Raw genomic sequence first — 24278 nt, forward strand, 5'->3', positions numbered from 1 at the left:
GTTTCTGCTGTCAGTCCCTCTGCAGCCCCTGGCCCACGATGTAGAGCTCAGGGTGGGAAGTGGATCTGTTGGACTCCTTGATTTCAGGGGCACAAGGGTTGCTCCAACAGTCACCTGCTTTTCCAGGGCTCTCCTCCACACTGCAGAAGGGAAGAGAGTTAAGTTAAGAAGCTTATGAATGGTGACTTTTTAAAACAATGATGGTAAGACCACATTAACCCATGAAGCACAAATCCTGCAAAGTACTAGGTAACTCAGTGTCTCCTTCTGTGTACGTGGTCTATATGCACACTATCCAGATGTTTTTCTCCATGTTCCCTCTTTTGTGATGCCAGATATGCTGTACTCTCCCTTCCCAAATCTCTCTTGGGAAGAAAATATTTAAAATGTTTAACGGGAGATCAGTACAAATCTGAGTTCACTTGTGAATGGAGACAGATTTGAGTGAAAAGTCTTGTTCCAAATCCAGACTCAGCTGGAGTAAAGGTCTTAACTCTGCTATGCATCCGCTTAGTATTTTTACAGTGACATTTGAGTATGCTAACATGACAATAGGATATGTGTTCTGGTGGTATAAATCTGCCACATTGCAGACAGGAGAACTGATACACAGAAACCATGCTAAACTGAATTAACTTTTGATTATAGACAAGCTGTTAAGTTCCTGTTCTGGTTACTAGGACTTCCATGATTTGCGCTGCTGGATGAAGATATTCGTTATACATGACCAGTCATGAAACTCTAATACAGATTCAAATGTCCCCTAAGTATAGGAGGTCTCACTTTGACTACTTACTGTGGGCTGATTCAATTAACCAAATCCCTTGCCTTCCTGAACAATATCTTAATGGCAATAGCATTTAATCTTTTATCTCTGCTCTACCCCTTGGAAGATTAGCAGCCTCAATGAAATATTATTTTCAGTTAAACTGCATACACAGAAATCCTATTACAGATTCACAGGATTTCTATAAGCAGGATAATTTCACACGCTATGCCCTGATAATATGCCAGTAGCTGTTGACTGCTGTCAAATGACCAAGCTTAGAAAACAGGAAAATTAGGTCAGTAACTAACTTTCATAGTTAGTTCAGTAGCTAACAACCATAGGCTGTCCAAGTGGAACCAGCTGTTATACTTGATTTGTTCAATTAGTTTTTGAACTTAGAAATGGAGAATGGAAATTCACTTAAAATGAATCTCCTGTCCAAATACAAAAGCTGAAGCTCCAGCTCTAGCTAAGGCTAGTGTTGTTTTAAGTCCTGATATTCCACGCAGCATAGGATGGGCAGCAGATGTACTTGGGAAAGGAGCACTTCTTGCCTTCTAGGCAGTGAGCATGCAAGCGATGCAAATTTGCACCTAACAATGGCATTTAATGCCTGTCAATGCTAGCTACCAAAATGAGATAGAAGTTGCTTGTTCTTTTGGTGTTGCTGCTAAAATGGGGTGGGTGGGAAATGGAATTCTGCTGCCCGATGACTTCCTGGAATGTTACTTTTACAAGCTCCTGGAAAATTGTATTTAGTAATCTGTTCTCAGAAAATGGATGTTTTAATTGGGCATGGAAAAAATGGAGGCAAATATCCCAGAGTTTGCAGAAGCATGGGAGAAAGTAGCTAACTCATTGATTACCAAACTCTTTTACTATGAAGTCTGACGCTATTGTGGGTTTGCATGTGTCTTCCTCCTCCTCCCCCCCGGCCCCCACCTAGTGCCTGAAGCTGCTAACAACACACACACACACACACAAATAACAGACACAGAGGCTTAAACTTGGAGAGGAGAGGAAGAGCAAGAAAAGGAATGAAGGAAAAGAGACTAACAGTTGGGTGGGAATAGCTTGCAAATTTGAGACCAGATGTAAACATTGCCAGAATGAGAAGTTTTAGGAATATAACATCTAGGGAGTTACTTTGAAATTTTCGTCTGTTAGCTGAATGAATTGCAGAGCAGAGTAAGCCTTGCACGATTAATAAACCATCCAATAAACTCAATCAAAGTCTGGTGCACTACACTTGAAATTAGCATCTGAAAGCTGACATGACAAGCTCCAAGTTTCAAGCTATAATGTCCATACAGATCCATGCCATTATCTGTCCATCATTCTTGCCAGCTGATCTGAAATATTTTAACACAGATTTGTATTGAATAGTTGACAGGCTTAGAGGCTGATGTTAGGAAAGACACCCTGGCCTATCTTCTCATGGTTGTTTAAATATATTTATAACCTGAAGGCTATTTCATAGCTTTCAAGAATTGAAAGTGGATGTCCTTAGCCCCCAAACAAAGGAAGTTCAGTAGCATGAAACCAACACTGAATTTTCTCTGGATGAAGTGTAAAGCTAGAGCAAGCTGTGGGAAGTTAACTGAAATCTGGGGCAAGATGATGTTATCTTTCTCCAGCCATCTGTTCTGTGCAGGAACAGGGCATTTTTCTAGGGTATTTCTTAACGGCAATAAATTCCCATTACTAGTTTAGAAAGCCAACGCAGTGCAGTACTTCTGCTTCTTGACGTAAAGTAGAAAGTTTCTTACCTTGCTTGGTTAAGAGCAGGTTCACTGCCAGCTGTTACAGGAGCTGGAAGATAAAACCGAACCCCTGGTCTGCGGTCAGAAAAGCTTCTCCTCACAAACGGCTGAGGATTGGCAGCGCTCAGAGACAGCTTTCTGGTTCGGTCTACAGGCTGCTGGAGTAGCAGACTGCTCTTTTGGGAAGGTGGTGAAGCTTCAGTCTGTTTGGTGACTTCCACTGTGGGTTTGCTGGCTGCTGGTGGAGGTCTTGCTTCAAATAAGGAAGAAGTGGCTGGGCAAAATATTGAATGTACATTGCTGCCCTTCTTGGAGGAAGCAGGCTGGTACTCATGCCCAGCATCCAGACCAGCTTTTGATCCCTTGTAGGAGCGGGATGGGGAGGTCGGTGGGGATGGGGCAGTGAAGAATGGAGCAGGGCTTGTTTCTCGGCGGTAGACTGGGGAGCCTGGCAGCCGGTGTGGTGTTGGTGAACTTTGCTTGTGCTCCTCAGGAGGGCTGAGCAGTTTCCGCTGGGCTGGTGGAGAGGGCAGCTTCTTCTGTAGGGGTGGGCTGGGCCCCCGGGGTGGGCTGGGTGCCCTGGGGCTGGCAGGGGGACTGGGTTTCCTCTGCATGGTGGGTGAGCTCAGCTGCTGGCTGTTAAAAGCCTGCAGAGCACGTCCGTGGTGTACTGGGGGGCTGAAAAGCTGTTTCTCAGTTGGTGGAGAAGAAGGGGGAGTTCTTGCTGGGGAGACCCTCCTGTTGAATGACGAACCTTTTTCATTTCTCCTCAGTGAGTCGGGAGAACCATGCTTTTGATATGGCACTGAAGTAGCAGGTGAACTGGGCTCTTTGCTCTCTGAGCTACTGTCATATGGTTTTGAAACCCCACTGGGATTTTGAAGAGGAATAATTTTATGTGTTTGCTTGTACAAATCTGCAGCTTCTTTTCTCTGGGTTGCTAATATCTCCTCCTGGCTAGGGATGTGCATGTTGGTAGGGTTCAGCTCCAGAGAGTATATCTGCAGTTTCTCATCCCTGGGTCCGCTGTTCCTTGAAACTTTGTTAGCAACTGCGCTGGGGCTGATGCTTTTACTTGGTAATAAGTCAATGGACTGGAGGGAGGCTTTCATTTTCGGGGAAACTTGTGCTCTCTTAGTAGCATGAAATTCTGTTTTGGCAGGCTTTTTGGCATCTTCTGAAGAGTTTTCTCCTATTCTTGCTGTTTCTTCAGGCTCAGAGAATTCAGAAGAAGTGTCCATTAACATTTCAGGGGGTGGTGGTGGCAGGTTCTCAGTGTCTACATCAATTTCTTCCTTTGTGTCCTTATTTAATTCTGCAGCTGGTACAGGAGGAAAGGCATTTGGAAAGTTAGAACAAACTGCACTGGTGTTTGAAAGGCTTGTGTCTTCTACTGGTGAAATACGATGCTTAATATTTAAAGGCACCAACCCTCTCTGAAATGGAATGGTGGGTGGGATGACTGGAAGTCCAAATTTTCTGATGCACTTAATTGGCCCTAAAGATCTTAAAGGTGTGGCTTTTTCAAGATCATCGGTCGGACTGAATGTTTCGATGAGCTTTTTGACAGATTGGCGGGGGGCACAACTGCTGCCACTGAGTATTTGTGTTCCAGAAGTCTTGTCGTCTTTGCTCCTCGATGTCTCCTGGGTGGGTGCAGTAGCTCTGACAGGCTTCTTGCATCTCTTTTCATCCAGCTGATTGGCAGGATTTTGATCAACCATGTACAAAGGGACTTTATCCTGGTTAGGCAGGATGCTGAAATTTTTTGAGAGGCATGCCTTAAGTTTGCTAGAGGACCTAGATGTAATTTGCTCATCCTGCAAGTAACGTGTTGTTCTCAGTTTCCGAGGCTCTTGGTTGTTATCTGTATCCGTCTTTCCATAAAACATTTCTAGCCTTTTGCTGAGCTCCTTTTGAGTTCTCTGAAGCTCTAGGAGGGTTGGGTCCTCTGCCTGGCTTCTGAGGGACTCCTCCGATCTGGACCGTCGTTGTTTCCCAGAGGCCTTCTGCCTTCCCATTGCTGTACTGGGCCTTGCTGTTAGGATTGCTGTTCCGCTCTCATCCTCCACCCATTCTTTACGCCCAGATTTAGCTGGGACAAACTTGATTTTTTCACTGATGGCATCTTTCATCTTCAGAATCATTTCCTCTGTCTCCGCATTCTCTGTCCTTTTGGTGGACAACTGTCTTTGTGTGTTACCAGTGACTGCAGGTGAAGACTGGGGCCTCTTTGGCAGGGCATCCTTACCCATTTCTGATAAACTTGTATTGTCATCATCCTCCCCCAGGGTGCTCCCTTCATCATCATCTGAAGGAAAATCTGTTGATTCAAAATGTTCACCTTCCTGAGTAGAATCAGACTGGAAGGAGTTACTGGAGTGGCTTTTGCTCAGGTTTACATATTTTGCCGCGGCAGAAATACCTTCTGGTACTCCACCCTGACAAGAAGTTTCTTCTCTGCTCCGTACAGATGAATAAAATGTATCTTTAAAATGCCATTCAAGTGCACAGCCATGGGATGTGGCTGTGCCTGGTGACATTGCCCCATTATGCACGTGCTCCATTGTTCTGGTGTGGTTTTGGGACAGAAGGCCATGTGCACAGGACTCACAGCTTGCTTGTGCTCCAAGCTGGCTGAAAGGACTGAAGTCTTTGAGGGACTCACTGTCCACGCCAATGCCACTATCCTCAGAATAGAGAGTCCTGTCATCACCGTGGGACTGAGAGCTTCCCATGGTTGAGGCTTCAAGCAGCCTTACCGCCCGAAACAGGCGCTCATCATAGCTTTGCTTTGCTTTCAGTTTTCCTTCCAAGTTGCTTGCAGCAGACTGCAGGTAGCTGCAGGTTTCCTGCAGGGCGTCGGAGGTGACAGAGGCCAGTGTTCCACTCACTAACTGCATTTTATTGATTGTGTACTGAAGTAGTTGTTGCAGAAGATCAGGGTGCTCCTTCAAATCATCTTTTCCTGATGGCCATGCCAGATATCTACCCACATCTTTGAGAAGATTTTCCCCATCATTAGCAATTTCTTCCAAGAGCTGGTTGATTTCATCAAAGCGAAGCATGAGGAAGCTTACCATCTGTTGTAGAAAGAGCTGAGTTTGGGCAGCCTGGTTGGCCATATGAAGTATAGCTTCATACTTGGAGAGGTTTGGATTTAAGTAGGCATATGCATTCTGATGAGCCTTAACAAGCAGTTCTGGGAAATCTACCTTTTTCTCTATCTCGCATGGGGACAAAATTGATTTTTTTTTAATTTTGCTAGGTCGACCTTGCTTAGCTAATTTATGACTTTTTGGCTTCCTTCCTTTCTTTAGGATTTGCTTTGTATTGCTTTCATTTTTATTATCACAAATGGAAACTGATGCTTCTGATTCACAAGAGCTTTGCTTTCTGATCTGTACAGCCTCAATGATGTGTTTTTGAGACTCAATCAATTTGGACATAACTTCAGCCTCTGTGGCTTTTTTCTCAATTACGTTGTCTTCCCTGGAAATGTGAGGATCTGAATGAGATTTGGAAGAAAACTGCAAATAATCACTTTTGTCCTCCTCGGACAGTTTCTCCTCAGTTTCTCGCAGGCAGCTGTTCCTCTGAATTTTGTATTGGTAGAATTCATCAATATTGTAGCAAGATGAACCTTTAACTAGCAGTGGGATTCCTTTATCTGCTGGATCAATACGCAAAATACCTTTAGGTTTATTCAAAGCCTTAAAACCATTTCTTGCAAGAGTATTAACAATCTCGCTGTGAGATGGTGTGCAGCCCATCCTTTCTCTGTCTTTGACTGTATTTCTGATTAAAAATCCAGACGAACCAGCGAAAATAAAACAAAGAATTAAACTCACTGTCTCATCCTGAACCGCAGACTGTCCTTTTCCTCACAAGTTTTCCATCACAATTCCAGTTTTGCTGTCTTTCCTTATTGTTTGCCTTGAAATTTCACGTGCTTACTGCCCAGGATCTGGTCTTGAAGCTGTGCTGTTCCATTGTATGTTTCCACTCAGGTTTTCTTCTTTGATTCAAAAAAGGAGTGTGAAAGCTCTGCTGGATTTAGAGCTAATGGATTAAGAGGACCTGAATGCCTCACTTCTGTATTGACAGATGTCCACTACAAATAAGACTTTAAGCTCATTACGGTAAGCAGGCACCAGCCAGTCAGCACCCAAGTTGAAGATTTTTTTTCTGTGCTATATTGGGAGGCAAGAGGACTTGGTACCTGCCCCTCCTTTTTTCCCTTGTTGCAAAACCGTAACATGTAATTGAATGTAGAGATCTAAAGAAAGAGACTATATTTTGAAGCCTTTTTGAAGGGGAGCTACTTGAACAGGTGTGTGAATACCACTCAGTACTGCTTAACCAAGGAAAAGGTGATCTTGATGGAGTGTGTACCAGCTGGAGAATATAAGACATGGAATCAAATGGGTTAGAGATACTCGTTGTGCTTCTGCCTTGATGGTCTTCATCATTTTCCCCCTACTTGCAAGTGACAAGCTGTTTACTTCTAAGTCCTTCTATGATTTCCAAAGATGATTTTGACTTTTTCCCCGTCACATGATCATTCTTGGAAGGTATTTTTCTCTTCAGACAGCTTCCCAACTTGAAAGCTGAACTTTCAAGAATAAGTTTTGCATATGTGGTTAAGATGGTGTCTACCTCTAGTGCATCTAAACTGTAGAATTTCAGTATTAAAAAAAAAAGAAACACAAACAAACAAACCCTACTATCTTGTTGTCATTGTAAATGCTGTTAGTTAAACTTTCCACAGTGCTCAGTGTTCAGTTCACCTGTCTTAATTTGGGAAAGAAATCAAATCACAGGCTGAGTGGACGACTTTAGACTTTCAAAAATATGGGTTAGGGCCACAAAAAATCATCCAGTTTCCTATAAGATAACAAATCTCAAAATAACAAAAAAAAAAGGGTTTTCCTTCCTCTGAGTTTCTTGGGATAAAGCGTTAACATGTTCTTTGCAGTCAGAAAAGTGACTTGCTTGCCTTTATTTCATTGTCCTCTGCCAGGGCCTAGTTCTCTTGATAGCAAGACTTCAAGTGTTAAAACTCTAAGGAAAAAAAAGCTAAAAAAATATAGACCCATTTCTAAAAAACAAAACCAAAAAGTTCTTCAAACCACTTCTACGGCCATGAAAGAATTGTTCCTTTCATTATTTCTGTTATCACTTGCTGTTTCTCTTACTTGCGAAAACAAACCCCAGAATAATCCCAGTCTGAAAGAGAAATTAAAGAACTCAAAGCAGGAAATGGAATACTGTGATGAAGCAGAAGATACTTATATTTTCCAAGTATTTATTTATGAAGGGCAGTATGTGGATGAGGATGACAATAGCAACTGCCACCAAGTTCCCTCTTCATTACTCACACTGGATGGGTTCACCTTTTGTTTTCCAGATGTAGATTTTCTACTGAAGGTATCTGTTTCTCAGTGTCAGAAAAGGTTACAGAAAACAGTGGCTTCACCCTAGCAATGTGATTTCTGTGTGATTGCAGGTATCTCATCCAGTTCCCCAAAGTCTTTTTATGCTGCCAAGCCTATAAAATGTTTTCAGACTTGAATGACCTGCTTACATTATTCATTTGTTGGAGCTGGACTGTAGTAGCAGAATGTCTTCATGGAAAGTCATTATTCTCTGTAGCCTTTGCTGTTTTCATTTGTTCTGTTCAACATGAGCAGCAAACTTACCTTGATTTACAAGGGAGAAGGCATGCCAGTGACTCCGAAGAAAATTTTTAAAACCCTGTTTTCTCTACAGTATTTTTTCTGGAACACATGAATTGTACTTAATGTATGTGATGTCACGGTCATTTCCCTCTAAGCTTTTCTGGAAGGCATCAGGTAATTACTTCTTGACTCCGCTTCTTGCAAGTCGTGTAGCTCACGCTCCAGCTGCTTCTGCATCCCAGCATGATGTGGCTTGTACACAGTAGTCCCAGATCGCTTGCATTCCCTTTTAGGCACATATCTAATGTGTTCAGAATGGAGAAACAGGGCAGGTGTAGGCAGCTGCTTCATCCTAGTGATCCTAGAGGTCAGAATGTTGTAGCCCTCCACAATAAGCCAAGGAAAACACAATAGATCAATCAACTAGCTTTAGTATATCTCTTCTGTTTCCAGTGAGTTGAGAGACCTCTTTACATAGCTTGCTGAGTATTTGTTGTATAAAGTACTCTTGTGACTTTGAAGAGCAGCTCCAACAGTTCCATCATCTCTACTGGGAATTAGCCTCATGTGGGTTGTTGTTTTTGGAAAGGTCTTTTTCCTTTTTTTATTAGTGTCATGTCGCTTTTTTTTTTCCTAGTTATTTTCAGGCCATGTATTAACATCTGCTGGCAACATATACATGGGTCAAAAAACATAAGACGCTGGTTTATGATTCTTATGTATTTATTATTTCACAATTGATATTAACATTAGTAAATATTAACTTATGTTCAGTTCATTATTTATTTATTTATTCTTGAATAGAGATCCTGGGTCCTAGAAAAAATGTTTTAACGAGGCATATGTTTTGTCCTAACTCTAATTATAGTTTGCATGTATATGGAATATAACTAATTTATGTTGTGTCAAATTTTTTAGCTTCTGTGAGAGAAGAAACTTTGCACCTATTTCCAACCACTTATGAAACTGCATTTTTGTCATTAATATTCTTGCTCCTAAATAGTTATATATTGCTTTGAAAGTTTGAGGCACTTCAAAAAAAACATGCTTTACCTCATGGATAATGCAAAAGAAAATGTTCTTTGCCCCGTGGTCATGTAACAAAAGAGATGGTAATATAGGTAAGCCAAGTAAAAACAGCAGTAGAGGAGAATATTGATAGGAGAATGACAAGCAAGTATTTTGAGAGTAAAGGAATGAGATGAATTGTCATATGTTGTTTATGAAATCATATTTTGGTTTACAACGCTACTGTTTACTGAACCCATATCAAAAGGAAAACATTTGTCATGTTTGAGCCTACGTTGTTATCTGTGAACTTGCTGAGTTGAACAATTTGACAAGTGTCCCAGATGAACACAAAACCGTGTTTGAGGAACAGAGCCTAGGGAAGAAGCAAGAAATTGTTGAAAAGGCCTTTGTTCTTCCTTTCATATATTTTCTTCCTACTGTTAAATCTGGCAGTATTTTCATTTTAAGCAAGCTGCCTGGTCACATAGCACTCTTGAAGGGAACAGCTTAAATATTCTTAAACCCTGCCAGAAATGTCTGGTGCGCTGGATAATAAAAAACAGACTAGTCTGAAAGTGGGAGTGGGACTAGTAGAACTGTTAAGGGCCCTACCAAAGGCAAGAATGAGGCCTGAACCTTGACAGACATGTGTGGTAGACAGGCTCCAGAGATGTTGCCAGTGTGGTAACCATGGGATGGATTTTAGGGCTGGATGATGGGAGAATTGATGGATAGAAACTCTGAAATTTCAGCATGAAGTTTCAGTGTGAAACATGTAAGCTTAAAAATTATGGAAGCAAGAAAAAAAGACAACGTAGGGCTGCTATCCTTTGCAGGTTTGCAGCATTTAAAAGGCAAATGTGCATAAATGCTCACATCAGGTCTTAAAAAATTAAGGTTTGTGTTTGACTTCTGAGGAAAACTGAGTTTCTACTCACTGAGAGATTATGAAGAGCTTAAGTGACAACAACTTTAAAGAGCTCTTTTCCTCTGAAATAAACCTGCTTTATTTATTTTTTTATATAACTGTGTCATGGTTTTGGCTGGGATAGAATTAATCATCTTTGTAAAGGCTCACACAATGCCGTGGTTTGGATTTTTAATTAAAATAGTTCATTTTTCATAGTTCACATCAGTTCTCACAAGTGGAAGCAGGTTTGAGCTTGTGGAGCAGTTCAATGAAAGCAAGTTTCTGTTTGATGAAGAGCAGACAACTTAAATTGTCATTTAAGCAGCACTTTCCCTTCTCTCTTTGCCACCCATAGTCTCTTCCTGGCTACACCTCTCTAACCCAAATTTTACCTCATGAAACAGCGTGGAGCATCAGGATTAGTTACCTAAGTGTCTGCAGACCCAAGCCGTCTGATCCACAGTTTGATTGCCTTTAGTTGTCCCCTCATTTTTCATAACTGGCGATCACTGCTCTCTTACTAGCGTTCGGTGAACATGGACAGGTACGGTACCGAGTATGAAGCTGGTGGATAAGCTGATGGGTATGTCGTCCGTGTTGCCCTGGGCGGTTTCCAGGCCTATCCTCACCTAGGACAAACAAGAGCCATGCATGTCTGTGCTAGCAAGCTACCCCTGCTCCGGTGCAGGCCGTTTCTGAGCGAGACATGACACTTGGCCCGTCATACGCGCTCTGTGACTGCTCTGTCATTACCTGAATCACCCCTGCCAGCGCCTCAGGCGGGGACCCGGGAGGCTCCCCACCGCCCGGCTCCGCGCCTCGCCTCCCGCCCGCGGACGCGCCCCGGCAGGCCCCGCCGCTGCCACTGCGCAGTGTCGGCCCGGCGGGGCGGAGCGGGGCGGCGCTGAGCCGCGGGGGGGCGGTGCTGGCCGCCGGTAGGCCGAGGGCCTGAGGTGCGGGCGGGGGAGGCCGCGCGGCGCCCCGCCGGCTGCAGGTACGGTGCGGGGGGCGGCCGCGGGGAGCGGGACGGTTGGGACCGTTGGGACCGTTGGGACCGTCGGGCGGGCGCGGGGACACCTCACGGCGCTGCCCGGAGGCGGCCAGTTAACGGGCGGGGGCCGCTCTGGGGGTCGTTGCCCGCACCCCCGGGGTCCGGCGCGTCGCGGTGCTTCGCCTCGCGCTGCTCCTCACGCCGGCGGGGGCCCGACCTGCTGAGGAGGCGCTGGCCGCCGCTGCCGGGAGCCGCCGCTGCCGCTGCCGTGCTGACAGCTCCGTGCGGCGGCGTTTGCACGGCCTCCCCCCTGCGCTTTGCCTTTGTCGGAGGGCGCAGCGATGGGAGTTGGAAGCAGCAGCAGCAGAGGCAACGTGACAGCTCTGAAACCAGAACTCTTCTGAACTTAGAGCTTCTGAAAGTGCTGCGCTGCAAGAGAGCCCCCCGTGCACCAGTTGGAGAAACAGTCATGAGTGCATCTGTATTAGCACACGTCCTTCGCCCGTAACATAAATTTTAGAGATTGATTAGTTAGCATTTGTGCAAGAGCCTTGTTCTCTGGAGCAAGTTATTCTTCTTGCTTTTACATTTTTGGGCCCGTAAGTAGTCCATTATATGTGGTTATTGTCAAAAACAGCATCCTGTGTGTGACAAGTCCTGCTAACAAAGTCGTGGAGCAATTGCATTGGATCACTTAAAGTACTTTAGTATTTGCAAGTAGTTTATAGTAGTTGCAGAAAAACTTTCTACTAGTACTGTGAAATAAGATTGCAAATTGTATGGAGTACACAAAAAATCTGGATCCTGTATTAATAAAACTTTTTTTTTTTTTAAATCATGCGTGTTTTGTGTAATGTATGGGTATTGAGAAGCTTGTACTTGCTCTTCAGTCTTGCCAATATAAAAGCATGTACATCTGATGACTCCATCAAGTTTTCTTATTTTTTTTTTCCAATGATATTTCCCTGTTTTCAGGTTGCACTTGGATTGCAACAACATATGGCTGGCAAATAGTAAGTATGGTGTTTTCTTTTGTGCTGAACTGCACTTAATAGTAGCATAGCTCGGCAATACTATGAAAAAGAAAACTGCTGGTTTTTCATTTAATTTATCTAACCATTTCCTTCTGTCTCTCTGAACTTCTGATCTTATTAATGTTACCTCTTCTATAGGAACATCACTGCTTTTCTGGAAGATGTTGTAGTTTCACCAGGACTTCCCATCTGAGTCAGTATATCTTGGATATTATTAATACCTCAATGTTGTGTTTTTCTTCAGAATGGAAGTTATTTTGAGGACAAGGTCTTTTTGTCTTCTTCATTTCTTTGAAATTGTTTTCAAACTTTTGCTTTCCTTTTGCCTTTCCAGGTGTTTGTGTACGTGTGTATCACGCTAACCATTTGTGATGGCACTTGGGTCTTCATATCATCTACCCAACAAGCTGGGTTGTTTTCCTGCCTGGTTTACTTTGCTTTGTTGTATATTGATTTTTTTTTTGCCTTGTTGACACTTTGTTTTACGTGTTCCTTCAAAGTAAACGATGACCTAGATACTTGAAAAACCACAGATTTTACTTTGTTCAGTCTGTGTGCAATAAACAACTTTTTTTTTCTATTAATTTGCAATTGTCTCTCCTGATCTCTCGTTACAGCAGCTTTTGTAATCACGTTACAAATCTCGCCTCTTCCTGTTATGATCTGCTTCATCAGGTCTGACTACTTTTCACGGTGTTTCTTTTTCTTCACTGTTGTACTAAATATAAATCGTTTCTTGTGGTTTTTTTTTTTCTGATTTAACAGGTTCAGCTGTCTTCTATACACATGCATATTACTTGTACACTTTGTGAGAGTGTCTGATGCGCTCGCCATGAAAAACTGATGTGGGGAGACTTTCTGTTTCATAAAACTGCTTTGTTTTGATTTGTCCGCAGCCTCTGAACAAATATTAGATTGTAGCAAACTTACTTCACTGCTCCATACAAGAGATTAAATCAGTCACTTGCGTTATAAGAGACATCTTAAGAGTCCATTGTACTGACAGTAATGACTTTCTTGTGTTAAGGATGTTTTTAAATTGACATTCAAAATGTAAAGTTTAACTGTTCCTTCCTGGATAAAAATAACAATTGAAATAACTAGTGATACTTTTGGCTTTGTTGAATCTAAGGATGCTTAAGCCAATGCAATTTGATAATGCATTAAGAATGGGAAGAAATAGTCCTGCCTGTTCCTAGTGTCCTCCTCCTTGATCTTTCCTTTTTGTGAGCACATGGATTTTTACAGCTGTACATGACTGAGGAAATGAGTTAGTTGGAGAAAAATTATAATTTTTCATCTGGATACCTCTTCCAAGTTGATGACAGGGTGAACTGTACAAGATACAGAAGAAGAGAGGAGGGATTTATTTTTATTTATCAAGGTTAGCATCTGCAATCCATTGCTAAAATGCTTTTTATATTTGAATGAAATTGTGCAAGGTTCCCAAATAAAGTGGCGAATCTATTTGGGGGAAATATTAGAATAAATTCATACATATAGATTGCTGTGTGTAAGATGGACAAAACAAAATCTTAAAAAAAAAAAAACTCTTTTTTTTTCCACTCGTTCACTCGTCTGTAGATTAAGTGTAATAAAAATAAACATGCCTTGAAGCTCTATGAATCCTTTCTATCAGACAGAGTGTTTAAACAAATTCCTGAGTTTAAGAGGACTGTATAGTATTCTCCAGAATGAAAAATTTAGGTTTGTTTATTGGAAGTGATACTTTTACTCTACTTAGTCATGAAGATTCAAATTTCAGTTTTTCATCTGTGAGATGTAGCCTCTGGTAGTCTCTGTTTTTCTCTCAAGAATAACATTTTTGTCTATTTATCTGTGAATTTGCCTAAGTAGATGAGTTACAAGTGGTAGCCAGCTCTTCTCTTATCTTAGCATGCAGGCTGTAACTAAAATGTGACTTGTCCCGGTTGTTAGAAAATGTCACTAGAATTCTGTGCGACCATTTTATTTTTCTTCTCTTTCCTAGGTTGCTGCAAGGCCTGAAAAGTTGACTGGAAACAACACCAGGGTGGGGGCTACAACACTGTGGTAAGTATGCTATTTTAAAAGCTACTTTAAAACACAGAGGGGAGAAGCTGGGAAAGGAGATGACAGGGAATCATGAGTCCAGGAGTGAATCACTCAGTGATGAATTGTCTGCAGCTTTATGTGGGAAGATTGAAGTCACGAGAATCTGAAAAGAGGAGAAAGCAGTAGCTGGTAGCATGTTCTTGCTCAGGTTTAAGGAGAGAAAGGTACTCTATGCCTCACCTTTTCATTAAGCTGTAAAACACACTAATCCATTCATTATTACAGTGCAGTTGCTAGTTACAGCATTATTCTTTTCATCACTGCCCAAATGGAAAAACAGGGAGAAATTTCATGTTTTCCATTAATAACGTGAGTTTGACAATGTCCAGTCTAGAAGTTGGTTATCCTTGGCACCATACTCTACTAGCTTTTATGAATTAATAAAGTGTATTGGTTTGCAAGGATGCGATAGTCGTAATAATTTGTTTGCAAAAGGAAAGATTTTAATCTCATACATTATATTTTATTACAATAGAACTAATCCAGAGTATTTCTAACAAGGTTATTCATTCATTTTTCCCTCCTACTAAAGTGGCTTTCTAGAAGATGACTGTAGAAGATCTCCCAGAACGTTCCTTAGAAAGAGATTCTCTCACTGAAAGGCGTTTTTTATTCCCAAACTCTGAAACATCTGTTACTTTTTCTGTTGCTGCTGCACCAATGCCTTCAGACTGTGGTATGTACATTAACGGAAAATGATTTTGTGGTAAGCAGAGAGTAAGTTTGAAAAATAAATGTTAAGAAAAACTACCAACTCTTTATTTATGCCCTCTTTCCACAAAAAGATTACTGCTTATTAAATGGATTCTCTGTTCTTGTAAAGAAAAATGAAAGACAAAGACCTACTCTTTCCCCATTTTTTCTTATTGCATGCATTTTAAATTATAATGTGCTTTCATTTTAATTGTTTCTTCTGTACACGTGATTAGATGTTTGTAGGTCTAAACAGAGAGCTGGATATTAAGATGCAAAATTGCAATTCAAATTTTAATGTAGTTAAGCATCTACATCACATTTAAAATCTGTAGCGTTACACTTTCTTAGTGTGATTTCAGTATTTGAACTAAACTATAGGGGAATATTTCTGTTGGAAGTGTAGTTGTTTGCGGTGGTAAGGACTATGGAACATGTTTTAACAGAAAACTAGCAACTAGGTGATTGTCTTTTGAAATAATGTTGATTTGTCTTCACATGTATGAATTATAATAATTTTTAAAACTGGTTATATAATATATTAAAATGTCCCTGTGCCTAAAGGATCTTCATAAGTAGCTACAATTATAATATATTTGAAATAGCATCTATACACCTTAAAAATTATTTTTTCCCTCTCTATTTTTCCTGCTCATTAATTACAGCAATCAGTTGTTTTCAGGAAAAATAAACACACGTAAAGTAATGTTCTGTCTTTGCAGACTTGGCATTCTTGAGACACATTTGATGAGTTAGTACAGGCTGGAAATTCAAGTTTCATATGATAAATTAAGTTTTACATGATATTATCACTAGCCCTTTTTCTTGTGGGGGATTTCAACTTACGAATGTCTGCTGGAAATGCAGTACAGCAGAGAGGAAGCAGTCTAGGAGATTCCCAGAGTGCATGGAAGGTAACTTCTGATGCAGCTGGCGAGTGAGCCAAGTAGGGAAGGTGCCCTGCTGGAGCTTTTGCTTGTGAACAGAGAAGGGACTTGTGGGTGATGTGAAGGTTGGAGGCTGTTTTGGGCATAGCGATCATGAAATAATAGTTTTGGATTCTTGGAAAAGTAAGGAGAAGGGTTAACAGAACTGCCACCAGGAGGGCAGACTTTGTCCTGTTTAGGAAACTGGTTGACAGAATCCCTTACGGAGTCCTGAAGGGCAAAGAAGCAGGAGCAGGCCATCCCCATGTTCTAAAAAATGAGCTGACTGGGATGAAGACTGGCCTGGCTGAACAGAGAGCTTTGGATAGAAGTTTTGAGGGGCGGGGGGAAGAGTATATGATCTCTGGAAGAAGGGGCAGGCCACTCAGGAGGACAACAGAGATGTTGTGATGCTATGCAGGGAGAAAATTAGAAGGGCCGAAGCCCAGCTGGAACTTAATCTTGCTGCTGCCATTAAAGACAATAAAAATACTTCTATAAATACATTAGCAACAAAAGGAGGACTAGGGATCTCCATCCTTTATTGGATGTGGGGGGAAAACATAGGGTGAGGAAAAGGCTGAGGTACTTAATGCCTTCTTTGCCTCAGACTTTAATAGTAAAACCAGTTGTTCTCCAGGTACCCAGCCTCAACAGCTTCGTTTTGATTTGGTGGCTTAATTTTGGAAAATGTATGTTACCTGCATCTGCCACCAGATGTGACTGATACATTTATGGCGTGAAAATAATGGAGGCCCCAGAATACATTCCTGATTTGTGCATGTGTGTGTGTTTTGGAATGTTTTATGCAAATTATGATGGAAGAAGAAAAAGATGTTTTATAGCATATGGAAAAATCATGTACATGTTTCTTTGCTCAGCTGAGAGATCAAGAGGCTTGTCTGTGCTTGGGAACATTTTAGAATCTTCAGTCTTTGCCTAGCTTGAAGAAATAAGGGTAAGCCGTTATTAGCCTACTCATTGCCCATCTCTGTTGGTCCTTGCCTAAACTTAACATCAGCCTTTGCAGTACCATTGTATTGGTTCCTGGTTCAAAGGTTTTTCTGAAGTAGAAGCAAGACCTTAGTATAAATAGAACAGACATTAAGGAACATTTTTTTGTATTTATCATATTCTCACTTTCCAGCGTGATTATTAGTGGAGTGAATCTCTTGCATTCTTTGCATCTGTGACTGAAAAAATAGATGCATTCTTAAAGCATGTTAAAACTTACAGTTGTACGTAATTATTCCTTTTTTTTTTTAACAGAGTTTTCCTTCTTTGATCCCAATGATGCAGCATGTCAAGAAATACTTTTCAACCCCAAAACATCAATTTCTGAATTGTTTGCTATCTTAAGACAGTGGGTTCCACAGGTCCAGCAGAATATTGATGTTATTGGGAATGAGGTGAGGCAATCAACATCCTTGAATGCTTACAGCATTAAAGAAATATTATGGTGACATCAATTAAAACAGTTAATTCAAAAGCAGAACTAATCATAAATGCAGGTACAGGTTTGGTAGGTCACAAACGATTACCAATCAGTGCCTTGTATTCCACATACCTTCAGTTTTCATTTGGATAGAAGGAGAAGACTGATTAAAAATTCAGCACATTTGGTAGATGGTAGAAATCAAATGTTTCTTCTCAAAACGGCTATTTTTTCAGAGGCCCTCTACCTTGGTGCTTCAGTTTCCTATTTAACAGTAATCATAAAACTGATACATGAAATTACAGTGAAGCCTGACCTTATGGGCAATGCTTCCAAGGCCCAGGATGAGATAGGATCTGAAATCTTTTTGGGATTCTGTAATAGGTTGCTTTCATAGGACACCTTGTTTCTTATATCATCCTACGTTCTTATTTTTATTATAGGTTTTTCTAGACAGGCGAGGAAGTATGGTAAAGATTCTTCCTACCATAATATAACTGGGGGCTTTTTGTAAATAAATAAATAATGTTGAGAGACCAAAGAACAGTGGGAGACTTTTCAAATGATATAGTTTTCCTATTGTTCAGTAAAGCAGTTAACTTTTCAGCATGCAAAATGTATGTTAGAAGTAATAATATAAGGAAAAAAAGATTTAGAGGTTAAAATTTGTAAATAGTGAAGTTAGTGATGTTCAGATAATGCTGAATTTCAGATTTTTCAATTTTTTTTTCATTTGTGCATGTTCCTCAGTTCAGCATTTACATTGTATTCTAGGAAGCTTCTTTGCTACTAGCCATTAAAATGAATTACAGTATTTAGTAAGTTATGGTACAGCTAAAATTTGCTTCTTTTCCTCTTGTCTCTCAGATCATTAAAAGAGGTTGCAATGTGAATGACAGAGATGGACTGACTGATATGACTCTTTTGCATTACACTTGTAAATCGGGGGCTCATGGTATTGGTGAGTAAAGAAACATTGCAAATGTAAAAGCCTATTTAATTAAAAAAGGCTACTTCCAATGAGTATTACAGAAGGTTTTCTTGAAGTAGACTTTTTTAGTGCTTAGTTTTGGCTTTTAGTGTCCATCAGAAAGGAATATATGGAAATGTTATGGGGTTATTGCTGTGGCAGTTAGTGGTACAGGTATTTCAAACAATAGTACTAATTTAAAAATACATTAAATAACAGCAAAGGCTGTTTCAGACTGAGGTACAAACTGTGAACTAAGGCATTCACAGTCTTCTTAGGTTAATAAAACCAGAACATTTAAGTGGCTGGCTGTTCGTTTTTTTTTTCTTTCACTCTGATCATGTCAGAAGAAAACAGTAATCTTTGTTTACATTATGATGATCATAACTACTGGAAATAAGAGCTCTTTTAACTCTGAACTCCCCTGTTGTGTTTGTTGCTCCTGAACCCAGTTCTCCTCAGAGTTAAAAGTTTCATAGTGAGGTCTCGCAGAGGCTAGCTTTCCTGGTGGTGGAAGATCTCTTAACATAAACTTTATCATCGTGGAGCGTATTTTTTCTTTTCCTATCAGATTGCTGTTCTTTATGTTGGAGATAAGCAGGTTGTGTTACATAACGTAGCAGAGATTTTGGCTCTTTTATCATAACAGGCAAAGACTCTTGCATTCTAATCCTAAAAAGAAGTGCATCTAATAGTAATTGCTCCGCTGTAAGATTTAAGAGCTTGATGTACGTTTTGTTACACATAAGCACGTGCATATTTTTTGAGGTCCTGTAAAAATATCTAATGCATGTTTGAAAAAAAATTGTCTTGCAGGTGATGTTGAAACAGCTGTAAAATTTGCAACACAGCTTATTGATCTGGGTGCTGATAGCAGTTTACGCAGCCGCTGGACAAATATGAATGCCTTGCATTATGCTGCTTACTTTGATGTTCCAGAACTTATTAGCGTTATTTTGAAAAACGCAAAGCCAAAAGGTAGGTATTACTGTTGTTTCATATAGTTGTCAGTATTTTGTTCCTTTGTTGATCCTAAGCTGATGTGTAGTGGTCTTTAAGTGTAGGGTTTGCTTACCCATTTTACACTAAAAATTTCTAATTTCTTATTCTTCTAGTTAATTTTGTTGGTGTGTTTTCTCTTAACCTATTTTTTTTTGTGTGGTTTAATGCACAGAATCCATTGCTGTGTTTTAAAGTTCATAAGCTTGAGCTTTGTACAAAATGGTAGGGAAATATCTAACGGAACTGAATGCGGCTAGGTTAATTCTAAATTCTTGTTTGAGGAATAAGAGAATGTATGCACAAGACCAAAGATGCAACTATTCTGGCGAATTCTCAGTGTTTTTAAGTGCCTTAATCATTGAGAAGTGTGTTTGAAATATTGGGAGAATGGTAAAGGAGAAGTGGAGATTTGGCAACAGCATGTGACAAACTAGGGGCTGAAGCAGCTTTGACATACTCATTTTTTTTCACATATGAGCTATCTGAAAGGTCATATCTAAGGAACAGTTTTACTTTAGTGTTTGGCATAAATAAATATATATTTTCAAAAAGATAAAAAATAAAAAGATAGGGCTCCAAAAACCAATTGTAAAACTGTTAAAATTTGGTACCTTTCATCTTTTTAATGTCAGTCAATCTCTATGTATAAAGTTGACGTGCATATACGTATTTATGATCTATATGTCTGTTATATTTTGTGCCCTAAAATATTAATTCAGTGTAAACATATTAGAATGTTGATACAATTGAGATAAATTTTATTTATCAACTTGTGGAAAGGGTTAGTGGGATAGAGACTGTAACTGGAGAATACTAGAAGACTTGTACAGCCCTGAGGTGGAAAGTTTTACATCCTTCACCAGTATTTCAAACTGGAATATTATTACTAAATCCTTCTTGGCTTTTGGATTCTGTATGAGATCAGTTGGCATTTTAAATAAATGGTTATATTCTTAATTGACTCAAATTGACATCTCTTGTATAGTTTAGGAGAGGTGCCAAAGACTAACTTCACAGCTGATTAAAAGATACACCGGGAACAGTTAATGGAAATGTGCATCATGATAACCCTCTTCTAGTGAAATGCAGTACTGTATTTTCCAAAATGTCAGTGCAAGACCCTTTTGAGTGCCATTCTTTGGAAACACAGGAATTATAAAAATCAGTAGTTTTTACATAATTCTTGGCCATCACTAATAAAATCTGTGCAAAGCAGAGGTAAAGTCAGTTTTCCCTTGTCCCACTACCTGTTCATAAAGGAAGAAAACTGGTTGAAGTTGCATCTGATTTTAAAGTTTAAAGTCTATAAACAGTAAAATATAAATATCAGTGAAACATTAATTTACATGCAAACCTAAAGTTACTTGTTAGTCTTAGCTCAGTGGATTGGGTATCTCAAATAGCAGTATGAAAAAATAAATTAAAGTAAATGCTCATCTTCCAGATTAGAACATGGTCTGAATAAACACATGCAAATAAGGTTAACATTCTTTGTAGAATCACTTCTCATACGCATTTAGTACATAGCTAATTGTGTCTCTGTATAAATGTTGATATAAATTATAAAAATTAATGTACTTTCATTAAAAAAATTAATGTTCTCTCAAGTAATCTGTAAAGTGAAATATTCAATTAACAGACTTGCATACCTTACATGATATTTAATTGCAGATGTAGATGCTACCTGCAGTGATTTTGATTTTGGAACAGCTTTACATATTGCTGCATTTAACCTATGTACAGGAGCCGTCAAGTGTTTACTGGAACATGGAGCAAATCCTGCCTTTAGGGTAAGGTGTCAGGTTGTATATACATCAAAAGGCTAATAATTAAATAATTTGATCATCTGGGGAAAAATATCTGGAAAAAGTAAAACAGCATGTATGGGTTTTGGTTAGCTAAAAATGTATTATGTGGAGTGATAATAGTGATAATAGATATAAATATCTACAAAGATAATAGTAGATAATGGATACAAAATTATTTGTAACTTGTAGTAGATGACTTTCTATGCTTTGTCATACTTCTGTGTTGAATTTTGTATTTTCATGTCTCGATGTGGTTCATTAGTTCAAATGGTGTTCAAGATGTTCTGTTTTGATGCTTTACCTTTCATTTGTTAAAACGCCTTTGTATTTTGCAACAGTTGTCATGAAAGGTGGATCTTTTCAGAAATACAGGAGTACAGTATGTGACCTCCAGCAGTTCAGTATATTGCTTAGTAGTAAACTTAGTCTTAGCGTGAATAACTGATAATGAAGAACAATTAGCTGCTCTTCTTACTAATCAAATAGCAGACCTCAGTTACAGTGTAAAATGTTGTTCTATGTGTGTAGCCACCTATCCTGGATTTTTTTTTTAAGTGTAGGTGGTATCTCAGTTCTCCATTTTCAGATTCATTTTTTTACACAGATAATTGTGCTTCCACAAACTGAAATTTGGAAGACGGGTTAAGATTTGTACTAATGCCTTTGAAGGGAGGGTAGGCAGAACTTGCCATTGTAGCAGCCTGAAGGCCAAGCAGTGTATATGCTCTCTGGTCAACTGGCCTTGAGTTAAGGTTAACTCTGGCCTAGGTCAAGCATCTCATGGGACATAGAGGAATCACAGTAACTACTGTATGGACGTGGAAATTGTTTGGAAAGGATTTTTAATCCTCATTTCGTTTCTCATGCAGTACTCCATATCTAAATAAATACTTGAATAAAGTTGTTCAAGTTTATGTGAGACACCATTTTTTTTTGTGTATTCTCCGCATGCTATATGTGTTAATTCAATTATATCTTACATTTGGAATAAGCCTCACCAAGGATTAAACTGTATGCTCGGGAAAGATAAATTCTTTGAGAAGTGTTAGCTTTATAGTATTGATACTACAGACCAGAATTCTTTCTTACTTTACTGAATCTGTGTTGGGGTAAACAGATGTATCCAGGTGCTTTTTTTTCTTCTTCTTCTCCCTTCTCATGTGTCCAGAGTGCTAATAATGTTCTTAAGATTAAAAATTTTGGAAACTTAGCACTTCTGAAAATAAAACACGGTAAATGCTATCTTATTTGCCTAAGGATGTCTTGGCATCCTCATTTGAAAATGTGGATGTTCTTATTCTTGTTTATATTCTAGGAAAAATATCTAATGAAGTGGATTAAAAACTTTGTAAACTGCTCTGTTTTTTTGCCTAATCAGCTGTCACAACATTAAATTCAGTAGTATGTTATATTTTTACAGAATGACAAAGGGCAGATCCCAGTGGATGTGGTTCCTGATCCAGTAGATATGCCACTGGAAATGGCAGATGCAGCAGCCAGTGCAAAAGAAATCAAGCAGATATTGCTGGATGCAGTGTCTCTGCCATGTGATGTCTCAAAAGCCGTGATTCCAAACCAGAATCATGTCACAGGCAAGGCCATGCTCTTATCGCTTGGCCTGAAGCTGGGAGATCGTGTTGTTATTGCAGGACAGAAGGTATGCTGAGTAACTTGGTGGGTTTGCAGAGGACACCAAGCTGGGTGGTGTGGTTGACATGCTGGAGGGAAGGGACGCCATCCAGAGGGACCTGGACAGGCTTGAGAGGTGGGCCCATGCAAACCTCACAGAGTTGAACAAGGCCAAGAGCGAGGTCCTGTACATGGGCTGGGGCAATCCCAAACGTGAATGTAGGCTGAGTGGTGAGTGGATTGATGAGAAGCCCTCATGAGAAGGATTTGGGGGTATTGGTGGATGAAAAACTGAATGTGAACCAGCATTGTACACTTGCAGCCTAGAGGGCCAGTTGTATCCTAAGCTGCATTAAAAGAGGTGTAGCTAGCAGCCTGAGGGAGGGGATTCTCCCCTTCTACTCTGCTTGTGTGATACCCCATCTGGGGCACTGCATTCAGCTCTGGGGCCCCCAGTTTAAGAAAGGCACCGACCTGTTAGAACAGGTCCAGAGGATAGCTACAAAGATGATCAGAGAGATGGGGAGGGACTCCTTACCAGGGTGTGAAGGGATTGGACAAGGGGAAATGGTTTTAAACTAAAAGACAAGAGATTTAGATTAGCTGTTGGGAGGAAATTCTTCACTCAGAGGGTGATGAGGCACTGGAACAGGTTGCCCAGAGAAGTTGTGGGTGCCCCATCCCTGGAGGTGCTCAAGGCTGGGTTGAATGAGGTCCTGGACAACCTTGTCTGGTGAGTGGCATCCCTGCCTGTGGCAGGGCTTGGAACTAGATATCTGTAAGGTCCTCTCCAACTCAAAACATTCTATGATTCTGTGTTATCCTTATAATTTCTGGATAGTCAATTTATGTATTTGGAGACGTATTTCAAATTTGAGGCTCTAAAATGCTTTCTGAGAGGTATGAACTCTGGATGGCAGTAAGGGTATGGTTACACAAAGTAATGAGCCGAACAGTTAGGTGTTAAAGAGAGTCACTCGCGTGGAAAGCTGTGTGTTGACAGACATCTGCATCCGTAAACAAAATTTTAACAGTCTACTCTAGTACATCAGCATCATTCACTTTGTTAACACTTTTGGTGTCACATCAAAATGATAGTAAAATTTACAGATTACTTTGTGAGTTGTCCAAGTTTCAGTTACCAGTATTCATTCATGAATTAACCCTGTTAGTTTCCAGAAGGCAGCAGAAAATTTTTTTTCTTCAATTCTGCTTAGCCTAGAGTAACCCAGTTTCACTGGTGCAATGCAGCTAAAATCTTTGAGGCAGTGTTGTGCCAAAGGGATTGTTATATTGTTCTGTAGACGTGTAAGAACATATTTAATACTGGTCCAGCTCAGATTTGAATAGCTCTTAAGAAGCTAACTTGCTAGACACTATTTAAAAAATGGATTTGAAAAATTCAACATTGTTGCAGCTAATATCTGTACCTTTTATTTGCGATAGCGAGGGCTCAGAAATGATTTAAGAGTGCTAGTATTCTTTTTACGATTTCTAATATTTTTTCAGGTAAATATTGAAGACATTTGTGAGCAAAATTTTATGTTTGAATAGTTTTGTGC

General features: G+C 40.1%; 2 protein-coding genes across 10 annotated transcripts in view; one reads left to right on the plus strand and one right to left on the minus strand.

Moving 5' to 3' along the window:
- PCARE (photoreceptor cilium actin regulator) lies at positions 1 to 11027 on the minus strand. Of its 5 annotated transcripts, XM_080587598.1 has the most exons (5): positions 10888 to 11027; positions 10562 to 10763; positions 8235 to 8875; positions 2539 to 6550; positions 1 to 140 (listed from the first exon to the last, which is right to left on the minus strand). In XM_080587598.1, exons 4-5 carry the CDS (start codon positions 6303 to 6305, stop codon positions 11 to 13), a joined length of 3897 nt encoding a protein of 1298 aa, XP_080443724.1. In that variant the 5' UTR covers positions 6306 to 6550; positions 8235 to 8875; positions 10562 to 10763; positions 10888 to 11027; the 3' UTR covers positions 1 to 10. The 5 variants fall into 5 exon arrangements, 4 of the variants coding, with proteins under 4 accessions (XP_080443724.1, XP_080443722.1, XP_080443725.1 ...); XM_080587596.1 differs by having other exon boundaries at positions 2539 to 8875; XM_080587599.1 differs by lacking the exon at positions 10562 to 10763 and having other exon boundaries at positions 2539 to 8875; positions 10888 to 10982.
- The window catches only part of CLIP4 (CAP-Gly domain containing linker protein family member 4), a 27156-nt gene continuing 13894 nt past the window's right edge, over positions 11017 to 24278 (plus strand). For 2 of the 5 annotated variants that reach the window (XM_080587611.1, XM_080587615.1), the window contains exons 1-9: positions 11017 to 11128; positions 12101 to 12138; positions 14150 to 14211; positions 14786 to 14929; positions 17142 to 17281; positions 18175 to 18268; positions 19094 to 19255; positions 20951 to 21069; positions 22508 to 22744. In XM_080587611.1, the coding sequence (XP_080443737.1) occupies positions 14800 to 14929; positions 17142 to 17281; positions 18175 to 18268; positions 19094 to 19255; positions 20951 to 21069; positions 22508 to 22744 (882 nt within the window). In that variant the 5' untranslated portion in view covers positions 11017 to 11128; positions 12101 to 12138; positions 14150 to 14211; positions 14786 to 14799. Of the gene's footprint in view, positions 11129 to 12100; positions 12139 to 12297; positions 12353 to 12493; positions 12835 to 14149; positions 14212 to 14785; positions 14930 to 17141; positions 17282 to 18174; positions 18269 to 19093; positions 19256 to 20950; positions 21070 to 22507; positions 22745 to 24278 lie in introns of those variants that run through there. The other 3 variants (XM_080587613.1, XM_080587612.1, XM_080587614.1) reach the window with 3 other exon arrangements.

The sequence above is a fragment of the Anser brachyrhynchus genome, assembly GCF_964034855.1.
Source record: "Anser brachyrhynchus genome assembly, chromosome: 3".
Taxonomy (NCBI): domain Eukaryota; kingdom Metazoa; phylum Chordata; class Aves; order Anseriformes; family Anatidae; genus Anser; species Anser brachyrhynchus.

Excerpts from the sequence above, each read along its gene's own strand:
- PCARE (XM_080587598.1), bottom strand. The coding sequence starts at position 6,305 with ATGGGCTGCACACCATCTCACAGCGAGATTGTTAATACTCTTGCAAGA. Across the intron at positions 141-2,538 it reads CCTGCTCTTAACCAAGCAAG|TGTGGAGGAGAGCCCTGGAA; the intron begins GTAAGAAACTTT and ends TCCCTTCTGCAG.